Here is a 27,456-nt window from a genome sequence, read left to right on the forward strand (position 1 = left end):
GAGTTAACTCTCAGACATAGCATCATTATAGCCCAGTCTGGCAGAATGCAAAATGGTTCAACCACCTAAGATTTTCTGAACCTTAAATAGAGGTTGCATCTTAATGTATATGGTTGGTTTCTGCATGCACTTCATCAAAAAAAGTACATAGGCTATGAGATGGCATTTAAACTATGTTCCACTTATATGCCAAACTCATTCAGGGTAATTAATTCTAAGCCAAAGCAATGGAAAATGTTAAAGATGGAGTGGGAAAGTCTTTTGATCTAGAAAGCTGGATCAGCCAAGAAAACAGCTGAGCCATAGCCTATTAACTTCAGGAGATAAAATATCTTTAAAAAAAAAAAAAAAAGAGCAAAGGAAACCATGTCTTCTGTATTATCTCAAGTGGTACAGATAGTTCAAATTTAACTAGAAATAGAATGACATTTAACATGCTAACTCATGTTCCTTGTGTAATTTCTCCCCTCCTCTGCAAAAGAGTGTAAGGTAAAAAATGAGTTTCAATTTCACTTGTACATAAGATTCTAAATTTCATATTTATGCTTCTAGAGAAAGCACCACTTCAAAATATCACTGTACTGATGCAAGCGCTAAAGTGTTTTTGGTGAATTCTTGAGATTATATAGTATTAAAAAAGTTTTGACATCACTCGTGTTTTTTTTAAAACAATTTATTATCATTTATAACTTAGGAAGTTTTCAAACATTATCAAAGCATTATGAAATTATGTAGCATCTCATAATGTTACAGTAACAAGAAATAACAAGTAAATAGGGCAGTTTCAAGGCAGAAAAGGGAAGCTAAAAATAACTTGACATTCCTAGCCTTCCCATAAAGCATCCTTTTTGCCTGTAACTTACCCATTTTGAATGGCACTTTTTCCCTCAGAAACCCAAGGTCTTTTAAAAAAGGTATTCTTGGAGCCAGAGACATGGAAATAAAGAACAAACTGACAGTGACCAGAGGGGAGGGGGAAGAGGGATAATGGAGGAAAGAAGAAGGGTCAAGTCAAGGAACAGAATAAGACCCATGGACAAGGACAATGGCGACAGGGGAGTTGGAGATTGTATGTGGGAGGAGGGTGGGGCAGGGCAGGGGAGAGCAGTGGGGGAAAATGGGGACTACTCTAATTGAACAACAATAAAAAGTATTTTAAATAAAAAAGGTGCTCTCAGGAAAACAAAATGTGAAATTAATATGCACTGAGGTAAACATGACTAATAACTTGGAGTATTACTTATAAGGTTATTTGCACCTTAACCTTAAACTTCAAGAGCTAATAGTTTAGCACCACTAGCAGGCAGCAGTGATTTCACCTGTGCCTTTGGAACTTCCTGTTGAAGACAGTCACATAGAGCTTATGGGTAAGATCTGAAGACATACAATTACACGTAAAGTAAACCTACCAATTACAGTTTAAACAGTAAGACTTAAATCTTATGGTTTAATTCTTCTAAAAGTGAGATAAAACTGGGGGAGTGAGAAGGACATGAGTGTAATACCAGACAATTATGGTCTTACATAAGCTTTACCTAATATTTCCTATATGTCAACTTCAACTGTCAGTAAAAAAAAAGTTTATTTCTTGGGAAGAAGAAATTACAATTCAGTTTTTAAGTCTGAACCTTTAAACTTGGGAAGCTTTCTTCTAGGTCACCAGCAAGGGTCTTATCAACTTCATGCAGGATTTTGAGAAAGTCTTCCACCTGTGAGTCAAACAAAACCAAATAAACATCAGTAGAGGAAAGAGGGATTTAAGATATTGGTTATTGACTATAAAATGCTCTACCTGTGGTTTCTAAACAGCCCAGAGGAAACTAAATAATGACATGTCCCTAGATGCCAACAGCACTTCCTGAATGGTCCTCTGAAACATCAAGGAGGAGACTAGCCCTTACCAGGCTGTTTTACCCTTAAACTAGGCTTTATCCTTCCACTGCTTATCCTTCCGGGTCCAGTAATGAAGTTGTATTTCCATCCTCCTTCCTGCGATACTCCCGCACTCCCACACTCCATACTTCAACTTTCCTAAAACGGTTCCCATCCTGAACCTTATTTTTTATTAATATATACATGCTGTCTCGTTTACAACAGAAAGGACTACTAAAAAAATTTGTGCTGATTCCTTTCTCCTAAAATCTGAACTATACTTCAGGCTAGTCCCATGAATTACCCAGCAGCCATCTATCTGGCAAAGGCACTAAATCATGTGAACTTCGTGTACTCTTTTGACAACGGCCCTGAAGATCAAGTGTTTATTTTGAAACATTTTCTTTAGTAATCCTCTGAGACTCAGCCACCTATATACATTTACTCCTAACTCACCACAGGGCTGTAGAAAGGAAGAAGGTTTTGAAATGCACAGGTACACTTCTGCTTGCTCAACTGGCCCTCCTTTAGTCCCTTAGCCACAGTCTCCTAAAACAAAACAAAAAGACAAAATAAAGGAAGATTTCTATATCTGCTGAATAAAGACAAATCCATATACATAATTCCCTACTGATCCTACAGGCATTTCGAATGTCCCAAACTGCACCCGGTATCACTCCTCCCTGTGTAACCCCAGCACGCGCTCCTCGGCAGTCCTCATCTCAGTGAAAGGCACTACCACCCACCTGCCCAACTGCACAAACCAAAAACTTGGGATACGGCACAGACTTTTCCTCCTCTGCTGCTCACTCCTCCCCCTAAATGTTTAATTCCATTAAATCTCCCATCCCACCCCTCCTCTCCAACCACATTTCCACCATTAAGGCTCTCATTTTTCAGATTATTCTTGAGCATTACAGCCACAAGAGCCTGCTGATTGCTCTCTAGGCCTCTAGTCTCAGCTCTCTCTGATCTCTCTGTTGCTTTTGAGTAATCTTTCCAAATAGATCCTATCATATGATGCTTAAAAAAATCTTTAGTAGCTCCTCAGTTTCCTCCAGATGAAGTCCAAACTCCATTAAGTATGGCATATAAGAATTTTCATGTCACACCCCTGCTTCAGTCTCAGCCACCTTCCTTCTACATTCCTATCATTTAAAAATTAAGAAACATCTATGTCCCTCCCTCCAAAAACACAAAAGCAAACAATGGGAAAAATATTTGCAATGGATATGCAGAAGATACAGTATTCCCAAGTAATATTTTATCTTTTGCAAGTTCCATGCAAATAATCAAAATGGATAAATTTATAAAGCATGAAATATAACCAATATACAAATATATGGAAAGATATTCAAACACAGATATTCAAACTCACTAATAATAGAAAAATATCAATCATAATAAGGCACAATCTAATCACCTCTTGAATTTTACTTGATATAAAATTATAAACCCAAGGATCAAGTACAATCAACATTTCACAGGTTGGGAAACACCATTATGCTCAGTCGTCTTCTTGTTTACAATGTCACGCCTAGCAATCTGACTTCTGAAAACCTGTGCTCAAGTGACAGTCCCAGTCTGGGAAAGGGACGCAGAGCAATTCATCAAAAAACAAATCACCAGCATAACAGAAATTTGTTTTAAAAAAATCCTTCTTGAGACAAATTCAATAAATATGAATATATATTTTTTCTAAAATATATGGACAGAAAGGGTATGCTCAAAGAAAGAATATGCTAATAATCCAGAACATATTCAGAAAGACTACTCCTTAAAATAAGGTTACAATTAATTTTAAAAATTTACTATTTTGGACAAATTAGGTATCAAATTCGTTCTTTAGTAAAAAGTCAGTGAATTAACTGATCTAAAGTCAGGAAAAGTGCTTATAATGTAGTGTTAAATGAAAATTGTATGTACTGGTTTATAAATACATGAAAAATACAAAGATATATAAAAATATAGCATATCACATCAGTTGCTGGTTTAAGACTGTAGGCTTATGGTGATATTTTTTCCTTCTATTTTCCCAAATTTATGTAATATAGTTATACTACTTTTATATTAAAAAATAACAGTAATAATAAAGTTGGGAGCATTGAGCAATGCATACTGTCTTTTGCTAAAGAAATCATTAATACTTCTTTCTTACCTTTGTTAATACCTGGAAAATATTAGAAAGAAATTCACATGAAATATCCTTTAAGATTTTCAAGTGAAAATCATCTTGGCTTAAATCAGACTTTTTTGTTTCTTCTGTGTTAGATTCTGCTGAGTTTTCTGGTTTCTTCTGACAATGCTCCATATTTTGTAAGACACGAATCAGGCTGTCAATCAAAGGAAGATCTACTGTACAAACAAATCAAGAGGCATGAGATCAGTCAGTTAAATTTGGTTGTTCATACATTATTCGTTCACTCACTCATTCATACATTCAATTCGTACTGAACAGCTATTAGTACCGGAGATGATATTTCAGGTACTGCAGTTATAGCGGGAAACAAGACCATCAGGGCCTCAGCCCTCAAGAGACTTACATTTTTATATTCTCAAATAAGCAAATGAATAAAGCAGGTCATTTCAGATTTTGGCAAGTTCTATGAAGAAAATTTAAGGGGCTAAAACAAAGCAGTTGGCAGGGGAGGCTCTCAAAAGAGGTGACACTGAGTAGAGAACTAAAAGATAAAAAGAATCAACACAAAGAGCCCAGAAAAAACATTTCAGGCCAACAGAACAAGTGTGAAAGCACCACAGAGAAATGTCATGGAAGGTCTGAAGAACAAAAAGGCAGCCAATGTGACTTAAACTGAGTGAGCAAGGAGAGCACAAGATGAGTTGAGAAAGCTGGGCAAGAATCCCATCATGCAGGGCCCTGGAGGCCATAATGAGAAAATAATTTGAATTTTAAACTTTAACTTTCATAAAACTCTTAAACAAAACTTTTAAAACTTTATGTTTTATTAAGGTAAAAAAAGTATAATTTCTTAAAAGTAGACCATCATTTTAATTAGCCTACAATAAAAAATGAACATAAAACTAAAGCCCTGACTCAAAATATGTTTAGCATGAATATGCTAAAACATATCTCACTCTGAATCAATCATTTTTTACTTTGCCTAATAATTACAAATCTAGGAAAAACATTTGCTATACTACTGAATAAAGTATATTGATTTTCTAAAAAACCCAACTTCATTTCCAAAGTTAGGTCTTTTACATTGTGTGAAAATATCCTTTTTATAAAGCTGGCAACACGGAAAATCTTATCCTCTATTTCTCAGCTCAGTGTCACCGCTCAGAGCAACCCTTGCCGCCCACCCCCGCCGGGCTGCTTTGCTGTATTCCCCTTGGAGTTTCTCCCACGTTCGTACTTGTGTTATCACCAACTACTGACTGTAACATCGAATGATTCCCCACTCCATGATTCACTGCAGGTCACAATAATCTATTCTATACAGCCTCCTCTCTTTCTCACCCTCGGGGGTAACTCTGCAAAGCCCCAGCTCAAGCCTTCAGGCAGGATGAGGAAACGGGTGTCAATCAGTCAAGTCAAAGGAGCATCTTTACACCTTCTCACCCAATTATAAAAAATCATAAAGTTTTGGGGAGTAGGGAGAAGAAAAGCATACTTTGTCCCATAATATCAAGAAAGATGTGTTCCTAGTATTCCAAATAAAAACTCTGTATGAAAAAAAGAAAACAAAAAGAAAAAAACAAAACAAAAACTCCGAATGATTTCCAACAGAAAGCACATATATATATACAAAGAAGTTAGGACCACCAATGGGTTCAAAGTCAGCATTTCCACTCTGTTTCACAAATCACCACAAAGAAACAAAGAGAAGAAGCGACAAAACCCAAAATCCAGCTTGGAAAAACTAGGAGACAGCTGAAACCTCAAACACAAGGTAGCTGGAGACAGCATAAGATGCAGTGTAAATTGACCAGGGGGCGAGGGAGGAAAAAGAGGAACTTGAGGTGGCTGAGCTGAGAAAGAGCCAGGCAAGTCCACTGCTCAAGAATCCCTTATTTGCAACAGTAGGAACAGGATACACAGAATGAGCGAGATGACAGCTGGCACTTCCCTGGGGTTCTAGGACGCTGAGGAATAGGGCGTAAATGAGTAATCTCATAGACAAGCTAAATTTGCAGGAAGCAAATGGCAAGAAAAAAGTGGTACTTTACTGTAGCTACCTCTCGTCCTGAGAAAAGGAGCTGGAAGACTCACAGACCCAACTCCTATTAACCTAGACCAGTGATTTTTCAACCGGTGCGCGCAAGAATTTTAAAAATCTGACAATTTAGTCAAGGGCACTGACCTCTTTTGTCTTAGACTGTCAAACTAAAAAATGACAACAGCCAACACAACAATAACCAACTGGTGTGAATGAAGCAAAATTTTACCTATTTTTTGGTAAAATTAGAAAAAATATAACATATTTTTTGGTATGCTGCAGAATTTTAGTAGTTTATGTGACCACGAGATGAAAAAGGTTGAAAATCAATGACCTAGAACACAGTGTTAGCTCCTCTCCTACATGAACTTCCTGCAACTCGACTGATTCAAAGATGAGTAAGCAAAAAGAAATGGGCATAAGAGCAACACAAAGATATTAAAGAAAAAAAAAAAAAACAGGAAAAACAAATGACAGATGAATACTCAACAAATAATGTTAACATGAAGCTTATGAATATTAAGATACAAAGGCCATGATTTTTCTTCTTTTTTTTAAAAATTTTAATCATTGTTCAATTACAGTTTTCTCTTTTTACTCCCAATCCAGCCCCCCTCCCACCCGTCCCGACTTCCCTCCCATTACCACCCTCCCCTTAGTTTATGACCATGTGTCCTGTAAAAGTTTGTTCCTGTGAACCCTTCCCACTGTCCCCTCAAATTCCCTCTACTCTCTTCTGTGGGCACTGTCAGCCTGGCCTCTATTTCAGTGTCTTTGGTTATATTTTGTTTGTTTCTTTGTTTTGTTGTTTAGGATCCTGTTAAAGGTGAGATCATATGGTATGTCTTTCACTGCCTGGCTTGCATAGGCCATGATTTTTTAAAAAGCATGTAATTAACCAAGCACAACACAGGAGCTCGGACTGAGAAATCAAAGACCCCAGGAGAGAAAATTTGAGATGATGGAGCTCAAGGGAGAAGCAAAAAGACATTAAAGCCACCAGAGAAATGAAGGCAAAACTGGCAGCAGCATACAGGAGAACTGGACACTGCTGAGACACAATGACAGATATGGGGGTAAGATAGAAAAAAGCACACCAAAAGAGTGAAAATAAAGGTTTTTTTTTTTTAAGGAAGATAATGTTCATGGAAGACACAAAAGGAGATCCCACATAAACAAAAAAATTATAACCCTCAAAGATGAAACCCAAAATGATGAAACATAACAGACATCCAAATATATAATTCAGGAATGTCCCTCCCCGCCCACACACACTGTCTTAAATTTGTAATTTAAAAGCACTGGGAAAAGTTGAAAAGGAAGAGTTGACACTGAGATATACCTTTTAAAGTCACTAGATTTTAAGAATTTTTAAAAAGAGGGAGTAGTTATAACTATATTTTGGGAGCAGTTATAAAGGTAACCACGAGTCCAAAATACAAACTTTTCAAAATGTTCGAACTACACACAAAGGACTTCCGGTCAAGGTGGCAGCATGGGTAAACACGACTCACCTACTTGCACAACCACACCAAAATCACAGCTGCACTGTAAGCAAACATCACTCTGAACTGCCAGAAATAAGTGTTGGGGGCGGGCGTTCAGTATGTGGAGGGACTCAAAAGGGGAAAAATTGGGACAACTATAATTGCATAATCAATAAAATTTTAAAAATAACTACACACACAAAAACATATGTACAGAGACATTTAAATGTAACATACATAATGGGAAATAGCATTCAGATCAAACACACCTAAATATCAATACATTTATATGAGTTTAAATCACCTATGAAAAAGGAATCAACATGCCTAAATCAAAGTATTTAGAAAGTCTGAAAAGAAAAAGATAGGCAAAGATAATAGTGACAAATGCAAGCAAAAGGAAAACAAGGGTTTGATCTTTCTATCTGACATAATAGACTTCAAGCTAAAAAAAAAAAGCATGAAAAAAAGGGAGGTGATTTATGACAAATGTCTGTATTCCAAATAACATGGCATCCTCATTAAGTGAACTACAAATGATGAAAAGACAAACATATTAGTAAAGACATTAATTTTCCTCTCATTTCATATCAAAATAAGTCAAATGAAATAAACAAGGTTATAGAAGACCTCAGTTCTAAATTCATAAACTGCTTGCTCAACACCTCCACTTGAATACCTAGAAGACATCTCAAACTTACAGCAGTTAAAAGAAATCTTTCCTATCTCAGTAAATAGCAACTCCTTTGGACAACAACGCCAGATATATCTTGAATTTTCTCACCCTCCTGTCCTGTCAGCAAATCCTGCCAGCACTGCCTCAAAATGATCAGAATCTATTTTTTCCCACCAACTCCACTGTTACCACTTTAATCCAGGTTACATCATCTGTTGCTTCAAGTTCACAGCAAACTCCTAACTAGTTTCCCTTTTGTACACTTGTACCTCTACATTTCTTACCAACATGGCAGCCACAGGAAGCCTATTAAAGTCAGTTCATGTCTATCCATCCTCTGCTTAAAACCCTTCACAGCTCCCTATCTCATTCAGAGTAAAAGGCAGAATCAGGCTCTCAACACTGTTACCTCTCTGGCTCCATGTACTATTTCTCTTTCCCATGTCAACGGCACCCCAGCCATACAGGGCCTCACTGCTCTTCCTCAAACACAGAGGGCATAATTCTAGTTCAGGGCTTTAGCACCTGCTGTGCCTTCTGTGTGGAAAGCTTCTGTCCCCAAGTGTTCACATGACTTACCTCATTACTTCCCTTAGATCTGTAGTCAATGTCACCTTCTCAATGAGTTAACTTACCCCAAAAACCAGAAAAGACACTTGAAAATATTCAATGTTTATTTTTTTATTAAAAACTCTTAATAAAATAGTAATAGATTAGTATCTTCTTAGGTGATAAAACATAAATAGCTTAAGCCCAAAAGAGTATCATGATTAATAGTGAAACTCTACAATCATTCTCACTCAATAAAGTCAGGAACAAAGTATGTTTTCCACCACCATTATTACTTACAAGGAAACCCATTAGGTAAGAGAAAGAAATCAGAGATAGAAAAGAGATAAAACCCAAAGGCATTTCTGTACACCAACAATAAAACAGCAGAAACAGAGATCAAGGAAAAAGTCCCATTCGAAATAGCAAAAAGAAAAATAAAATATCTAGGAATAAACCTAACCAAAGAGGTAAAAGACCTGTATTCAGAAAACTACACAACATTGAAGAAAGAAATCAAGGAAGACACAAACAAATGGAAACATATACCGTGTTCATGGATTGGAAGAATTAATATCATCAAAATGTCCATACTACCCAAAGCAATTTACACATTCAATGCAATTCCTATTAAAGTACCAATGGCATATTTCACAGACATAGAACAAACACTTCAAAAATGTATATGGAATTACAAACGACCCGAATAACTACTGCAATTTTGAGAAAGAAGAGTAAAGTAGGAGGGATCACAATACCCGACACTAAACTATACTACAAGGCCACTGTAATCAAAACAGCCTGGTACTGGTATAAAAACAGGCACATAGACCAAGGGAACAGAACAGAGAGCCCAGAAATAACCCCAAGTCTCTATGGTCAATTAATATTTGACAAAGGAGGCAGCAACATAAAATGGAGTAAAAATAGCCTCTTCAACAAATGGTGTTGGGAGAACTGGACAGCCACGTGCAAAAAAATGAAACTTGAGCACCAACTTACACCATATACAAAAATAAATTCAAGGTGGATAAAAGACTTAAATATAAAACGTGACATCATTAAAGTCTTAGAGGAGAACATAGGTAGGAAAATCTCAGATATTTCACGAAGAAACTTTTTTTTTAAAGATTTTATTTACTTATTTATTTCTAGAGAGGGAAGGGAGGGAGATAGATACAGAGAGAAACATCAATGTGCGGTTGCTGGGGGTTATGGCCTGCAACCCAGGAATGTACCCTGGCTGGGAATCGGACCTGGGACACTTTGGTTCCCAGCCCACGCTCAAACCACTGAGCTACGCCAGCCAGAGGAAACTTTTTTATTGACTTGTCCCCTAGAGCAAGGGACATAAAGGAAAGAATAAACAAATGGGACCTCATCAAAATTAAAAGCTTCTGCACAGCCAAAGAAAAAGTATCAAAATTAAAAGAGAACCAACTGTATGGGAAAACATATTTGCCAATGATACCTCAGACAAGGGTTTAATCTCCAAAATATATAAAGAACTTACAAGACTGCACTCTAAGAAGACAAGGAATCCAACTAAAAAGTGGGCAAAGGACTTGAACAGACACTTCTCCAAGGAGGACATACAGAAAATCCAAAGACACATGAAACGATGTTCAATATCGCTGGCTATCAGAGAGATGCAAATTAAAACCATAATGAGATACCACTTCACACCAGACAGAATGGCCATCATAAACAAAGCAACAAACAACAAGTATTGGAGAGGTTGTGGAGAAAAGGGGTCCCTAGTGCACTGCTGGTGGGACTGCAGACTGGTACAACCACTATGGAAAGCAGTATGGAACTTCCTCAGAAAACTAAAAATGGATCTGCCTTTTGACCCAACAATTCCACTGCTGGGACTCTATCCTAAGAATACTAAAACACCAATTCAAAAGAACCTATGTATCCCAATGTTCATAGCAGCACAATTTACAATAGCTCGATGCTGGAAGCAACCAAGATGCCCATCAGTAAATGAATGGATCAAAAAACTATGGTACATTTACACAATGGAATTCTATGCAGCAGAAAGAAAGAAGGAGCTCCTACCCTTTGCAACAGCGTGGATGGAGCTGGAAAACATTATGCTTAGCGAAACAAGCCAGGCAGTGAAAGTCAAATACCATATGATCTCACCTTTAACAGGAACCTAAATAACAAAACAAAGAAACAAGCAAAATATAACCAAAGACACTGAAATAGAGGCCAGGCTGACAGTGCCCACAGAAGAGAGTAGAGGGAATTTGAGGTGACAGTGGGAAGGGTTCACAGGAACAAACTTAAAGGACACATGGTCATAAACTAAGGGGAGGGTGGTAATGGGAGGGAAGTGGGGAGGGTTGGGAGGGGAGACTGGATTGGGAGTAAAAAGGAGAAAACTGTATTTGAACAGTGATTAAAATTAAAAAAAAAAAAAAAGAAAAAAAGAAAAGAGATAAAACCTATCTAACTTAAGCCCGAAGCAGTATCAGATAAAGCCCATGATTACCACTGGAACAACTGTTAAAAACAGTATGAGAATTTAGTAAGGTTACTGGATGTAAAATTAATATAAAGAAATCAATAGCCTTCACATATTACAACAACAATAATCGACGGAAGAAAAGGTATCACACACAATAGCAATCAGAAAGATAAAATATCTAGGAGTAAACCTAATAAGGAATATGCAAGATCTGTATGAACAAGATCATAAAACATTACTGAGACATAAAATAAGGTGAACTAATGGAAAACCAAATATTCTTGGACACTCCATAAATTTAACATGGTCCCAATAAAAATGTCAGGAAGATTTTTGGGTTTTATTTTTGAAAAGTCTCAATCTAATTCAGTATCAAACAAAAGTAATAGTAAAAAAAATTCTGAAACAGTAGAGTGAAGGGGGACCAGTCCTATCAGGTCTCAAAACATAAAGCTTTAATCACGAAAACACTATAGGTACTGATACATAGCTAGAGCAATGGAATTGAATAAAATATAGAAAGTTATTTAAAACAGTGATCATAACATTTCATATCAATGTAGGTAAACTGTTTTTTTCCACTAAAAGATGTTGAAATAACTGACTTCTCACCTGGAAAAAAGCTGAAACTGTGGATCATGACTTAACTGTAGTCATAAAAATCATTCTGTGAAAGACCATTTGTTTACACAGAAAAATATTCATTTTATACTTCTAAATGAAAAACTGTTGCCTAAAAAGCAGGACTTAAATCTATATATGCATGTGAGTACATAACAATTACCTCTAGATGTAAGAATACAAGCACTATTTTTTATAAATTTATTAAAATTTTTATTGAAAATGTTAATATTTTTGTAATCGAGAGAACAAAAGCCCTAAAATAAAAAATAGGAGAAAGAGGACTTCCGGCAAGATGGAGACATAGGTGGACGCACCGTACCTCCACGCACAACCAAGATTAGAACAACAACAATTTAGAGGCAGAATAACACCCAGAACTGACAGAGAATTTAACTGAATGGAAGTCAGACAGCCAAGAAGTTGAAGTAGACCTGTTCATCCAGACCGGTAGGAGGGGCAGAGAGGAGCAGCCAGGCTCGGGCTGCGACGCGCAGAGAACAAGAAAAACTGGGCGCATAAGGCAACCGGGAGCACGTAAGGCATCCAGGGTGCACAAGATCGCAGCGGGTGGACCCTGAGTACACAAGCGGCAGCTGACAGACCCAGTGAGGCAGCGATTGTGGACCAGGGCAGAGCGCGCAACCCAGGATCCCAGGGAAGGGACTGAGGTCCCAGGAACACGGAGCTACCACCATTGTTCCCTCCCACCCCCACCCCCACATACAACATCACAATCTAGCGACTGGGGTGCCCAGCCCCGGTGAACACCTAAGGCTCCACCCCTCACTGTAACAGGAGTGACCAGACACCCCACCCCTTGCAAAAAAAGAGAGAGAGAGAGACATGTCTCAAACAGAAGAACAGATCAATGCCCCAGGACTCATCCTTTTGAGCGACTAAGAGATAGCCAATCTGTCAGATGCACAGTTCAAAACACTGGTGATCAGGAAGCTCACAGAATTGGTTGATTTGGGGCACAAATTAGATGGGAAAAAATGCAGGTTACCATAAAAGAGATGAGGGATGATGCATGGAGAACCAATAGGGATGGGAAGGAAACTGGGACTCAAAACAACAGAGTGGACCAGAAGGAAGAAAAAAACAACCAAGCAGGAAAGAATGGAGAAATAAGAATTCAAAAAAACAAGAAGCTTAGGAACCTCCAGGACATCTTTAAACGTTCCAATATCCGAATTATAGGGGTACCAGAAGGGGAAGAGGAAAAGGAACAGATTGAACACGTATTTGAACAAATAATAAAGGAGAACTTCCCCATTCTGGCAAAGGAAATAGACTTCCTGGAAATCCAGGAAGCTCAGAGAGCCCCAAAGAAGTTGGACCCAAGAAGAAACACACCAAGGCACATCATAATTACATTAGCCAAGGTAAAAATGAGAGAATCCCAGAGCAGCAAGAGATAAGGGGACAGTCACCTACAAAGGAGTTCCTATCAGACTGTCAGCTGATTTCTCAAAAGAGACCTTACAGGCAAGAAGGGGCTGGAAAGAAGTATTCCAAGTCATGAAAGACAAGGACCTATATCCCAGATTGCTCTATCCAGCAAAGCTCTCATTTAGAATGGAAGGGCAGATAAAGTGCTTCTCAGACAAGGTCAAGTTAAAGGAGTTCATCATCACCAAGCCCTTATTTTATGAAATGTTAAAGGGACTTATCTAAGAAAAGAAGATACAGAAAAAACATGTATAGTAAAAGGACAGCAAACTCACAATTATGAACAACCACACCTAAGGCAAAACCAAAAGAAACTAAGCAAACAACTAGAACAGGAACAGAACCACAGAAATGGAGATCACATGGAGGGTTAGCAACAGGGGAGTGGGAGGAGGAGAGAGGCGGAAAAGGTACAGAGAATAAGTAGCATAGATTGCAGGTTGAAAATAGATAGGGGGAGGGTAAGAATAGTATGGGTAATGTAGAAGCTAAAGAACTTATAAGTATGACACATGGACATGACTAAAGAGGGGGAGAGGGTGTACAGGGTGGAGGGGAGTGAAGGGGGGAAAATGGGACAACTGTAATAGCATAATCAATAAAATATATTTTTTAAAAATAAAATAAAATCAATAAAAACTTTCTTAAAAAAAAAAATAGAAGAAACCAAATGAGCAAAACACACCTGGGCTTTAAAATCGGAGAGATAAGAATTTAACTTAGTGAACTAAATCATACTTGCCACTTTCTATCTTTAGATACTCCAGTTCAACCTGCAGAGCATAGATGGCAGACAATACTGAAAACACGGAGGCGAGCACTGTCTTCTGCTCTTGAAGTATGATGGGTGGATCGTCAGACTGGCAGAATTCATGGCAGACCAAGTCAAAAAGTAAATTCCAAGTGTCTTTTCCAGTACTGGGACACTGCACTTAATAAAAATGATAAAGTAGTACTTTAAAAAAAAATCAAACAATTAAATGAGTAAACAGAGTGCTTCCCCGTATAGCATCTTACCAATTGCTTGAATTCCATCATCCACTGTGGTAAGTAGCTGTAAGATATGCATGTAAACATCGAGTCCTTCCAGATTTTCAGAACTAAATACAAAAAATGAAAGCAGGGAATCAAGTACTTTACTGTCATAGGATTGCAATCATGCATTCAGTCAACAAATACTCATCACTCTATACTAGTCGCTGCCCGAGGTGTTGAGGATAAAACAGGGAATAGGACAAAGTCTCTGTGCTCACCAGAACTTACATTCTAATGAGGAAATCAGTCAAAAAAAATTCTATAATATAATAAACACTCTTTTTCGCCTTTTCCCATGAAAGCAACAAAGCAAAAACCTATGATGTAACACTTCACCATTCTGGTTTACTTGAATAATCAGGACAAAAAAAATGACTGAGACTTTTACAGAATGAACGTAAGGTCCACTGTACTAAGCACTGACAACACCGAGGTTCTTAAAACTTCACAGGATCATCCTAGCACCCTAGCTCAGAATACTAAAACCATGTTAAGTGTAATTTTTGTGATCAACAGTTTGAACTCCTAGAAACTCACAATCTTACTTGTTCAACTAAATGATTATGTGAAAAGATAGCAAACAATTAAAAGATGGTTCCACAAATATTTAAGTACCTACTGTTTTCAGGTACTATGTTAGGGGCTGAAAAAACAGATACATTAAGACATTGTTCCTACCTTCAAGAGGTTTATAGTCTAAAAGGAAAGAAGAGAATTAAAGGGGTAATAACAAAGTTATAACAAGTGTAATGCTAGAGGAAATCCAAGGTGTTAGAGGACGATGTAGCACACAGACTTACTTTAGTTCGGAGTGTCAGGAAAGGTATCTTAAGAGAAATGCTGTTTACGCAGAAACGTGAAGGGGCAAAGAAATGTTTGGGGTAGAAGAGACATAGTATGCAAAGGCCTGGAGTTAAGACAGCTTGGTTCAGTTGAAGAAATGAAGGAAATTTCTTATGGTTGAAACATAGTACAGAGTCAGGATGGAGCGGCACGGTGCCATGTTTTAAAAAAAATCTGAACCGCATCCTAAGAAAGGCAACTGAAGAGTTACAATCATGAAAGTGACATGATCATGGTGTCTTCTAGAGTCTAGGCTTGGAAGGAGCAAGCCTCCTAGCAGGGAATGCAGGTAAGAGAAGGCTGCAGTTGTCCAGGTGAGAGGCAGCAGGTGGAAGGTGGCATGGATGGAAACCCAGAAAAAGTCAGAAAAGAAAGAGCCTTGGAGGCTGACTGGCCATGGGAAAAGAGTGGAATGAGGAAGAGTCAGCAATAGTGTTCACATTTCTTCCCTATTGTCCAAAAAGGATAATGACTATATCATTTACTGAGACTGAGAATACTGAAGGTTTGGAGAAAACATAATGAATTTAATCCTCACTTATATAAAGGACATAAAATTAATAGGCTTTAGCCCTGGCTGGTGTGGCTCAGTGGATTGAGCACCTGCCTAAAGGGTGGCCAGTTCAATTCCCACTCAGGGCACATGCCTGGGTTGCAGGCCAGGTCCCCAGAGGGGGCATGTGAAAGACAACCACACACTGATGTTGTTCTCCATCTTTTTCTCCCTCCCTTCACCTCTCTCTAAAAATAAAAAAAAATAAGATAAAATAAAAATTAATAGGCTTTAATGTGGGTTAAAGCACTAAGAATGCACAATTGACCGTCAAACAGATCAATTCATAAATTAATTTTCTAGTCACTAGCAATAAGGTTTTCATAACCTACAAGACCAAGTGATCACTCTTGGGGAGAAATCAGAGCCCAAAAGTCAGTCACTTATCTAATAATGGCATATATACACAAGAAATAAGAAAACAAATGTCTAACATTAATTGAAGAAGCTCTTAAATGTCCAACGGAAAATAAAGCACAAGAAAGTCTTATGTATTGATCTGAATTACACAAAATTGTCCAAGGTTTTAAAACACTGACTATAATTAATGCTAACAGTAGCCCACAGCTAAGCCATCTTAGAACAGGTACTTTATCACCATTAATGATTCTTGCACAGACCACACATACTGTCACCACAGGTATCAGTAGTGAATCACACCTGACAAAGATCAGCTGTGTGTTATTCACCCTGTCAAAAGGAAATTAAGATAATTTTGTCTAAGGATACTTCTAGCAACTGGATTTTCACAGAACTTTTGTACAAAATAGCTCACCTACCGTACTTGTTTGGCAGCTTCAAGTACACAGGGCACAATTCTAAACACTTGCTGCTCTTCAGAATCTTCCTGGGGTTGGTCCGGAGGCTGAACAGCCCCATTTCTAATCCATTCCAACATTAGCTTCTCATCCAAATCAAAGAGTTTGTCCACAACTTCACCCACCTTCACCAGCAAGTCAACTGCAGAGAATAAAACAGGTATTGAAATGAGAAAGAAATTTTGAAAGCAGTAATGTTAAGCAAAATTCCTAAAGCCATTCTAAAAAAGCCAATCTTGCCAAAGCACTGCTTATTGCAAAAGCAGTAAGTTTATATCCTTTGCTTGGGAGTTTAAGAAATTTTACATTTTTTTTCAATTACAGTTGACATACAATATTATATTAGTTTCAGGTGTACCACATAGTGATTAGACATTTATATATCTTAAGAACTGACCACCCCCATAAATCTAGTACACATCTGACACAACACAATTTTTTATCTCAAATTAAAATACTTTCTTTCCTTACACTTAGCCTTTAGGTGACCTCTAGAAATAGTTACCTGGTTTCCTAACAACTAAACATACTCAAACATTTTTTTCTAGACTACATGGTAACTTACCATTTGTTGAGCTTGACATGATGAAGCAAATGCTATCATAAATAGCTGGGTGGTCCCGGATTCTTTCAACCCAGATATTGGCCACTTCTGTCTGGGACAGGCACGTAAGCAACAACCTGCATGATAAATGTGAGCTTGACACCTTATCTTTCAAAAAGAGTAAAGGAAATTCAAGAGTAAAGAATTAAAACTCTATTTTTACTAGACTCCCTTTCGGGTGAGTTTTTATAAAACCCATAGAAAGAGGAAAACACACCTGCTTGTCTCCAGCAGAGTAGGAGGGTCTGAGTCATACAAACAGTGCAGTAATACCTGGCTAAAAAAAAAAAAGTTTAACCAATGTGCATCCATTCTTTCATTTTAAATATCAAAGCAGTTTTTTGTTTGATTTTTTAAACATTTTCAAAATAGGACAGTGCTGCATCTTCAGAGACCACGTCCCCCTTCCAAATCACAATTCTTTCCCACCTAGAAATGATGACCACCCTGACTTTCCAGCCACTGTCTCTCTACTTTACTTACTATATAGTTCTATTATTTAATGTATTTTGGTTTTGACCTTTACATGGAGGAAATTATATTGCAAATGGTTTTTTGAGTTGCAGTTCCTTTGCCATGTGTTTAAGATCTACCCATGTTGTTCCTGTAACTGTTCTTTGATTCACTGCTGCAGAACATTCCACTGCACAAATATTACACACTTTATCTTTCCAGTCTGTTTTAATTTTTTGTTTATCTTTAGAGAGAAGAGAAAGGAGGGAGAAAGAAAGGGTGAGAAACACAAATGTGAGAAATATGTATCAGTTGCCTCTCGCATGGCCCCAACCAAGGACCAAATCCACAACCTAAGCACACACCCTGACTGGGAATGGAATTGGCAACCTTTCATTTGCGGGACAGCTCACAAGCAACTGAGCCACCCCAGTCAGGGCTCCAGTCCACTAATAGAAACTTGAGTAGATTCCGATTTGGGGCTCTTTTTTAAGCAATGCTCCCATAATACCCAGACATATGTGTGTGTGGTCTCTCTTACCATGTACCTGTTAGTGTCACTGCTGGGTCACAATATGTGGCTATCTTCCAACTTGACCTGTTAATGTCCAACTGTTCCAAAGAGGTTGAACAAATTCATATCCCAGCATCAATGTAAACTGTTCCATAATAATTTTAAAATAAGCATTTATTGAATTTTTTAAATTTATTTATTTTTAGAGAGAGGGGAAGGGAGGCAGAGAAAGTTGCCTTTCACACACTCCCAGCTGGGGACCTGGCCCGAAACCCAGGCATGTGCTCTGGCTGGGAATCAAACCTGCGACTTTCAGTTTGCAGGCTGGTGCTCAGTCCACTGAGCCACACCACCCAGGGCAGCATTTATTGAATTTATAAAACCTATTTACATTACTTATTCTCAGATTTTTCACAGAAACCACTAAGCACCAAACACATTCCTAAGCCATTTACTCCATGAATGTTTATATATTACTGAGGAATAAACAGGATATAAAAATCCCTCCACTCCTAGAAGAGATAATCAACTACCTGTCTTCTATCACTTGAATCCTATGATAAACCCTATAGCCCTCATTGAAAATAACTGCCCAAGACAGTTTTCTTAAATTATCGTGGGCACAAATTTCTTTGAAATTCTAATTAATAACCATGAACCCTCTGCCTAGAATATGAATTCACTCACAAAATTTGGCATGTTAATTCCAGGGTGTTCTCACATCTCTCAAAGTATCCACCAGGGTTTCCACCATTAAAAAATCCTCTACCCCACACTCCCCTGCATGGGAAGACAACTAGCCCCCAAGCAGAAGCACGAAAACCTTTGAATCACAGAGGCAATCCTGAACCTTCTGGTCTGTTGGCAAGTCCCACCCTCTGACCTAAGTCACAGTTCCCAGGGTATCCCTAGTCAACAATGCTAGTCTCCAGCTTTTTCTGACTCTAGCTTTCTCAGCCCCTGGACTCCCTGAGTCTAAACTGTTTTGGACTCCGGTCAGGTGCCCCATCTGGAAGCTTTGCCTCACTGGTTCTTATCCTGTCTGGCTTACCACCTGCCAATGACTCAGGTCCTTCTGCTGTGGATAATAATCTTGACTCATGTCCATAAATAGTGTAGAAGCTCCTAGTTAGCATCAACAGTAGAGAGTGTTCATCAGCAGAAAAGAAGTACATTTTATAATATTCCTATCTCTCTTATGTATCAGGAGTTCCTTGGAGATATGAAATATCAATCTGCTTTTTAAAAATATAATTATTATGTAGTAAAACTTACCCAAGATTTTTATCAGTGCTGATGGACATACATAAATCCTGGAAACAGGCCATATTACCTAATATTCCCACACAGATTTCCTGTCAAACCAAATTTCACAGGTCACAATAGCTCTCAAGTGAAAGACACATACAGTAACACTTGTAGAAAAACGTTTGCTGAGCCTTAGCAGATAAAACAGGAGCAGCAGACATGAGTATACTGCCTGCACCCTAATCTAGACAATGTGAAGGGATGAAAGACATGAGAAAAAGTGAAATCGAAGGCAGGCAGAAGTTATGGAAGAAGAAATCTTACAGATAAACTGAATCTTAAATGATTGGTAGGGTTTAGACATGCATATATGACAGACACTCAAACAAGGGGCAAAGAATCAGGAAAAGCAAAAAGAGAATAATGTACATGGTTAATCCAGAGGACAGTAAAGAAAGCAGCTGGGCTGTTGCACAAAGTGAGAGAACAGCATGAGATAAACACAGCAAGCAGAAAGGTCAGGATGAAGGGCCCTGAGTGCCATGAAGAGGTTAGATTTAGTTTAGAAGGTTATATGGAGCCATGAAGGTGCTCAAGAAGGGGGACAACACACTGCAACGATATTTTAGGACAATTATTCTGGTAGCAAAATGCATTATTTCATGATAATTAAAAAACCTTTAAAAGAAGTTAATAATCCCAGTAATAACGGCCAATGTTTATTTAGCACTTACTATGCCCAGGCACTTTCTATATATCACTTCATATAATAATTTATGTGGTAGGTACTATTATTATCCCACTTTTTCAGATGAGGAAACTAAAGTACAGAAAATTTAAGCAACTTGCCCAAAGCCCCCAACTAGGAAATAGCAGTGCTCCAGAGCATGTGACCACTATATCACACTGTGTATGTCCGTGATCAAGATGCAAGAAGATGAAGGTGGTAATGGCATGCATGGAAAGGAATAAAGATGAGAAGGTCTCAAGGTGAAAGCAAAATAATTTGACAGAAAGCAAACTCCTAGGTTTCAAGTTGCTTCATTTCTCCAGTCAGGGATATTGGTCCCATTGACAAGAGAAGTGGAAAAGAAAGCGTAGGAAAAGACACAATGAGTTCAGCTAGGGTAGTTTCCAAACTTGCTGGATCCTAACAATTACTCAGAAAGCATGTTAAAAATGCAGATTTCCAAGCCCCATCTCAGAACTATTCAATCAGAATCTCCAGGGCAGGGCCTGGGAAGCTATTGTTTACTGAACACACCACGTGATTTTTATGATCAGATACATATGATAATCACTGAGTTAGGATACATGGAATTTTTTATTGCAAAATGCAGCATGCCAGTATAGAATGAATGCCTGGAAAAAGCTGGAGACCTGGCACCAGAAGTGAGAAGGTAGGTCATAACTTTGACACCACAGGCACAGATCTGCAACTTAATGGTATAACGAGTGGATGAGCTCACTAAAGAAATTAATATTAAACAAACAAGGGATCTGGGTCTACACCTTAGAAGGAGTCCACACTCAGCAGGTAGGAAGAAAGAAAAAAAGCAAAGAAGTCACAGGGAAGTGACTAAAGAGGTCAGAGACCAAGAGAATAGGTGGCACCAAAGCTACAGGGTAAAGAGCCAGTAAAATCTGTGTGATCAACTGTTGGTGGCAGATGAAAAGAGAGCTGGGCAGAAAGGAAACATGTATATTTCCCTTACAAACTAAAGAGGGGGTAACTGAATTTGCAATCAAAGACCAAACTTCTCAGTCTTGGCTGCTCACTGCAACAAATCACCTGGGGGAACTTTAAGAGCTGTGTGGAGCCTGACAATCAGAGCTCCTGTTTAACCTGATCGGGGTATGGCCTGACTCAGGACTTTTTAAAAGCTCCCAAAGGCAAAGCTTCTTAAAATATGGGCCCTGGTCCAGAGAACTAGCATCACTTTGGGATTTGTTTGAAATCCTCAACCCTACCACAAACCTACTGGGGGTTCCCCCAGTCATTAGTGATCCTAGGATATGCTGAAGTTTTGAGAGTCTATGTCTGCAGTGATTCGAACTTGTGGCAAAGGCTGAGAATCACGGCCACAGAAAGGCTATGGCTTACAGACATGTACAATGATAGGACTGATTCCTGAAAGGTGCTATTCCTGACATAAACCTATTTTCTTTAAGTGCTAATCATAAATCAATGTATTTAAGTTAGAAAAATACAGGAGAAAAATCATTACTACTGTAAAGTCTTTTATAATGTAATTACCCAAAGAAAAAGTGGCTCATCATTTCACCAGGCCCCAACTCAGGTGTAGCACTGTACTGAGTAAAATTTTAAGTCAACATTCAATTTGTAAACATACACTATAGAACTCTCCACTTCGTAATTTCAAAGAAAGAGGGACAATACAGTACAGTGGTTATACTGAAAGACAAGCTAGGCTCAAACCCCAGCTCTATTCTTTCCCTAGTTGTAAGACCTTAGACAAATTTCTTAAGCTGAGACCTAGTTCTTTTATTTATAAAATAGAGATAAATGCCCAACCTCATAGAATAGTAAACCCAAATACTCAGTTAACAGCTATTATTCGTAATTATAATTACTTAATAGATATTTATTAATCACCTACAATATGTATAACACACAGTAAGCTAAATGGCACTAAAGCACAATACATTGCACAGGACATGGGTAAGAGTAAATGAGAAGTACAGATCATTATTTGGGGTGTTTATTACCAGCAATGGCCACTGAGAGCTGACTTATTTGGGAAGGCCTGGAAGAAAGCACCATCTTGGATAACAGATGTGAAAATGTAGAGGGGATGAAAGACAGAGAAAAGGAGACAAAGATGGTGATGATCACAACAAGCTCCTGAGATGAGGAGCAGACAGGCCTTGCTAAATCAGAAAGACATCTGAAGGTAGATTTTATGCTAGAATTAGATTCAGATTATGGAAAGTCTTGAGTAATAGGCTTAGTTTAGAATGAAGGTTTTGGAGCGATGGAGGGTTCTATGCATAAAAAGGAACAATAAACAGAAATGGGAGATCTAGGCATTGTTCCCTGCTCTGCCACACACTGGTGGCATAACTTCAGCTATGCTTACATGAAAGTACTGATCTCCCTGGTACAGGCCAAATCTAAAATGCTAGGATTCTAACAACTTTAAATAGCACATTACCTAGTACCTGGGAATGTTCAATAAACATTTGCAGACTAATTTGTAGCCAGTAAGAAAATTAAAGTGAGAAAAAACTGAAAGACACTATCTGCTGTCATTGCTCCAAAGAGGAGGCTATGTACATACTTACTCTTAATCGAGGACATCTGGATTTGGCCAATACTCCCAAAAATATGTCAGGAGCATTAAATTCTTGGAGAAATAAAGCCACATCCTGGAAATACAAATGATTATTAACTTGGATGGTGAATATTCCTCTTTAAACCCAGAGCTTAGGCAACCATAAAAAAACTTAATTCAATACATTCCTCCATTTAGGCACAAGAGGAAATGATTAGGATCTGTGTCAATAGATAAAAGCAATATTAGAAGGTCTTTGTGGTACCTGGTCCCAAGGCAATGGAACAATTCCATAAACAAATCTAAGCTAGTATCAGCATCAGAGGGTTGATGGGTCAAGAACCTAAGTTTTGTTCGACAACCGAGACAATTTTTCCATGAATAACTTGGTTGAGAATCTGATTGTTTGAGATGGGAGGCAGAGAACCAAGGTCTGACTATAACTGTGATGTTCCGGAGGGCTGTCCTCTTTTATCTGCCTTGAGTATATTGACATTAACAATCTTTCTAACTACCAGGAATTCTCATTAACTCACTCAAACACATTTCCTGATTACCAGTATCATGCTAGAAGCTGGAAATAAGGAAAAATAAAACTCTTAATTCCTGTCTTCTGAGAGCTTAAAACATGATAAGGGAAACAGGTGAAAACTCCTATTGGGCCATGCCCCAAATCACAACTTGTGCTTTCAAAGTCTTCAACAGAAAAAAATTCTGGCCACAATGTAACTGCAGCAGCTTCACACTTCCTTCCTAAAGTGTGACCAGTCCACAGAACCTAAAGGGACACACCACACAGATAAAGGAACCCGGAGTGGACATGTGACCGAATCTTGTTAGAATGTGGGCCCAAAACTAAATCAGTCTGCTGAAATTAGAGAAGACATAAGTAAATGGAAGGGTGTAACTTGTTCATGAATCAAGAGACTCATTATCATTAATTTATCAATTCTTCCCCTATCTGACCTATAAATTCAACTCAATTTCAGTCAGAATTCTAGCAGGCTTTTTGTAGAAACTGACAAGTTGATTCTAAAATTAATACAGAAATACAAAGGACCCATGACAACCAAAACAACTTTGACAAAGAAATAAGTTGAAGGAGTAATACTACCTGATTTCAAGATTTTGGAGTTACAGTCATCAAACAGTTTGGGATTGGTATAAAAATAAACAAATAGATCAATGGAACAGAAAAGAGTCCAAAAACACATTCACATGTCTATGTAACAACTAATTTTTAACAAAGGTGCAAAGGCTATACAGTGGAGAGGGGAGTCTTTAACAAATAGATATCCATGTGCAAAAAAAGTGAACTTCATCCATACCCTGCATCATACTCAAAAACGAACTCAATATGGATCATAGATCTATAAGTAAAACCTAAAACTATAAAACTTTTAGAAAAAAACATAACAATACAATTCAAAAATGGGCAAAAGATTCAAACAGGCACTGAATCAAAAAAGATAACTGACTGCAAATAAGCACATGAAAATGCATTCAACATTATTAGTAATTAAGGAAATACCAGTTACGATTATAAAGAGAATCACCACACTTACTAGAATGACTAAAATTTAAAAGACTGACCATACCACAATAGTGAAGATGAGAAGAAAATGCTTATATAGTAATATAAAATGTAAAAAAAATACTTTGGAAAGAAATTCGACCATTTCTTTAAAAGTTAAACACATGGCTACCATATGCTCCAACCACACTACTCCTGGTATTCACCCAAGAGAAGAAAACACACGTCCATACATACTTACACAGAAGTTCGCAGCAGCTTTACCTGTAACAAACTGTAACTCAGTATCCATCAACAGGTGAGTCAATGAATAAATCATGGTATATACATGTAATGGAATACCACTAAGCAAAAATCATTTTTTAAAAAACTCCTAAAATACACAAGCAACAAGGATGAACCCTAAAATAATGGTGCTGAGTGAAAGAGCCAGACCCTTCCAAAATGAGAACATGATCCAACTTATATAAAACTCCCGAAAATGCAAACCATTCTGAAGAACAGAAAGCTGCTCAGTGGCTGTCTGGAGGGGGCAGAGGCAGGAAGCCGTAAGAGGGATTAAAAAGGGCAGAAAGAAACTTTTGGGTGACAGATATGCTCTCTATCTTGGCTGCGGCAGTGGTTTCACGTGTGTATACACGTGATCAAAAATTTTCAAATTGCACAGTTTAAAATGTGCAGTTTTTGTATATCAATTATGCTTCAAGTATATTTTGAGTATATTTTGTGTCAATTATAGCTTATTAAGGCTGTTTTTAAAAATGGCTGGAGGCAATGAATAGCTGTTAACAGTTTTTAAGAGAGAAGAAAACAATTAAGCGTGTTTTGGGAAAAAGATAACTTGGGTGGTGATGTGGAAGACAGAAGGGAAGTGAGAGAGACCAAAACAGGATTTTGTCAAGGAATCTGCTGCAAAGTCCAAGTAATAAAATGAGAGCTTATGTGAGTCAATCTCTTGCTTCTCCTACCTGTAAAATAAGGGCACTACCTATATCACAAGGTTATTGTGAAGAACAAATGGGATAATAAACATGAAAACGCCTTGGAGCTCTAGAGTACAACACAAATGTTAAAATATTATTACTGTGATGATATACACAGTAATAATATTGTCCCTTCTTGTCCCTTTCTTCTAATTTAACCATGGTGCATCACAGGTTTCCTGACTCCAACCCCACCCTACTCTCAAATCCGAGGCCAACCGTTCCCTTTAGGCAGATAAGTATCACAACCTTCCTGGGTTACAAGAGTTCTGGCATTTGCACAAATCTAAAAGACAAAAGTAGAGCATTTACAGCTCCTGGGGCCTCCTGCCCTGTACCACCTACAGGGATACAGAAAAAAAATCCATTCACAACCCCCTACCCAACAGCCTTTTCATTTCCATTTCCTGCCCCATACCTCATCCATTGACATATCCCACACTCTGCAAATTTCATTCTCCATTTCTTCATCCAGCTCCATCTGCTGCTGCTCCTCATCATCTGAGATGGATGTGTTGTTTTCAGGGCTAACAACCTTCAGAAACACAGAAGAAAAGAGAGGAACAAAAGCTGTCCTTTGTACTTACTCCTCACGTAATATTACCCCATAATCATGTAGAAGTCACAAAGATACTACCCTCTAAGTGTTTTCTCTTGCAAAAACTGTGTTTAAAAAATCAGTATCTTAGGTAAATCTATTCATTCAACATCCATAGGGTAAATACTGTTACTAGGCATTGGGGCAGAAATACAATGAGTAAGACTTACATCCTTGCTTTCAGGCAGTTTATGGTGTAGTTGGGGAAAAGACATGTAAACCGATCATCACACAGAAAAGGCTCGTGATCGTGAACAAAGAGTTATGAGGGCAAAAATGATGGACCAAAGACCTATGCCTGGGAGACGTTAGGGAAAACTTCTCTTAGGTGATTTAAGTTAATCTCTGAGGAAGAAGAGAAGACCATACGAAGGAAGTGCGGGAGTTCAGCATTAAGGGCCCCCAGCGTGCATGGAGGGAGTGACACTAGTCAAGGGCAGATGGGGTTGGATTCCACGCTAAGAGATACGCATTTCTCTCCTGTAGGCAAAAGAACTATAATGAGTTCCCATGGATTTTTTTTTTAAGGAAAATTATTCTGGCTGCTGTGTAGAGGTGGACGACTGGAGTGAAAAGAGACTGGAAATATGTAAATCAGTTGGGAAACGTGTAGAAAAGCTCACACCTACGGACAGCTATAAGCCACACACCATGGTAAGCACGCTACAGCCATTATCTTATTTAAACTACACAATAACCCTATATACAAGGACATGAATATTATCATCCTACTGTATAGAAATTGCGAAGGAAGTCAAGGCTCTGGGAGAGTAGGTGATTTACCCAGAGTCACGCGGCAAGTAGACGACGAAGCCGCGACTTGGGTACCAGAGCATTATGATTCCAAAATCACCATTTTTTTCCTACAACAACAAAAGCCCACGAAATATAAGCTGGGACTTAGAGTTCGGAAACGACCGTGGGGAACGGGGAGCAAAAACCCGAGCAATATATTTACATGGCCATATATTTTTTCAGAAAATTTGCAGAAGTAAAAATGTTTCAGCTGCAGGAGCTCCAGCGTTCCCGCCGCTAGACCTCCTCCTGTGTTGAGGGGCTCCGGGAGTGGCGGCGGCAGTTCGGGGTCGGGGGAGCTGCGGGGCCGCGACGCTAGAGATCCCGCCGCACGCGCGCCCGGGTGGGGGGAGGGGGCGGGGTCGCGGTGGAGACCGCGCGGATCGGGCCTGGCGGGGCTGCCCGCGGCGGGGCCGGACACTGTGGGGAAAGTAAGGGGAGCCCACGAGACGCGCGAATTTCCACACCTGGATAAGCCCGCTGAGGACGCCGAAGAGCCAGTGCTTGCTGTACACCGTGCTCCCTATGCAGTCTCCCCCCACCACCTCCTCCTCGCCCTCGTCCCCATTCGCCGGCGAAGGAGGCGACGGGTTACGGTCCATGATTCGGCCGTTACAAGCGTGATGGAGCCGTGCCGGAAGCCGTGGGAGGAGACGAGAGGCCTTCTGGCGCCAGAGGGCCCGGCGCTGCTCTCGCCACAGCGCCCCCTGCTGCCCAGAGCCCTGCAGTCCTGAGTGCCCGCCCAATATTCCCATCAGGTATAGGAGCCCAGATGACCCCTCTCCGCCACGCCGCTACGCCAGGACGCAGGCATGGGCATATTCGTAATTGTTATTGGTCACCCTCACTGGACCATATATTT

At 38.9% G+C, this 27,456-nt stretch overlaps 1 protein-coding gene across 3 annotated transcripts; it reads right to left on the minus strand.

Annotated features, from left to right (window-relative positions):
• Positions 1 to 657: 657 nt before the first annotated feature.
• SAAL1 (serum amyloid A like 1) lies at positions 658 to 27,238 on the minus strand. 3 transcript variants are annotated; one of them, XM_036029108.1, is made up of 12 exons: positions 27,062 to 27,237; positions 25,620 to 25,736; positions 22,695 to 22,778; positions 19,416 to 19,495; positions 17,391 to 17,450; positions 17,135 to 17,250; positions 16,531 to 16,711; positions 14,338 to 14,420; positions 14,063 to 14,251; positions 4,031 to 4,224; positions 2,329 to 2,421; positions 658 to 1,709 (listed from the first exon to the last, which is right to left on the minus strand). In XM_036029108.1, exons 1-12 carry the CDS (start codon positions 27,194 to 27,196, stop codon positions 1,617 to 1,619), a joined length of 1,425 nt encoding a protein of 474 aa, XP_035885001.1. In that variant the 5' UTR covers positions 27,197 to 27,237; the 3' UTR covers positions 658 to 1,616. The 3 variants fall into 3 exon arrangements, with proteins under 3 accessions (XP_035885001.1, XP_035885002.1, XP_028371318.1); XM_036029109.1 differs by having other exon boundaries at positions 1,419 to 1,709; positions 4,031 to 4,227; positions 14,066 to 14,251; positions 27,062 to 27,238; XM_028515517.2 differs by having other exon boundaries at positions 1,419 to 1,709; positions 4,031 to 4,227.
• Between the last annotated feature and the right edge of the window lie 218 nt (positions 27,239 to 27,456).

This window comes from Phyllostomus discolor, chromosome 6, assembly GCF_004126475.2.
Source record: "Phyllostomus discolor isolate MPI-MPIP mPhyDis1 chromosome 6, mPhyDis1.pri.v3, whole genome shotgun sequence".
NCBI lineage: Eukaryota > Metazoa > Chordata > Mammalia > Chiroptera > Phyllostomidae > Phyllostomus > Phyllostomus discolor.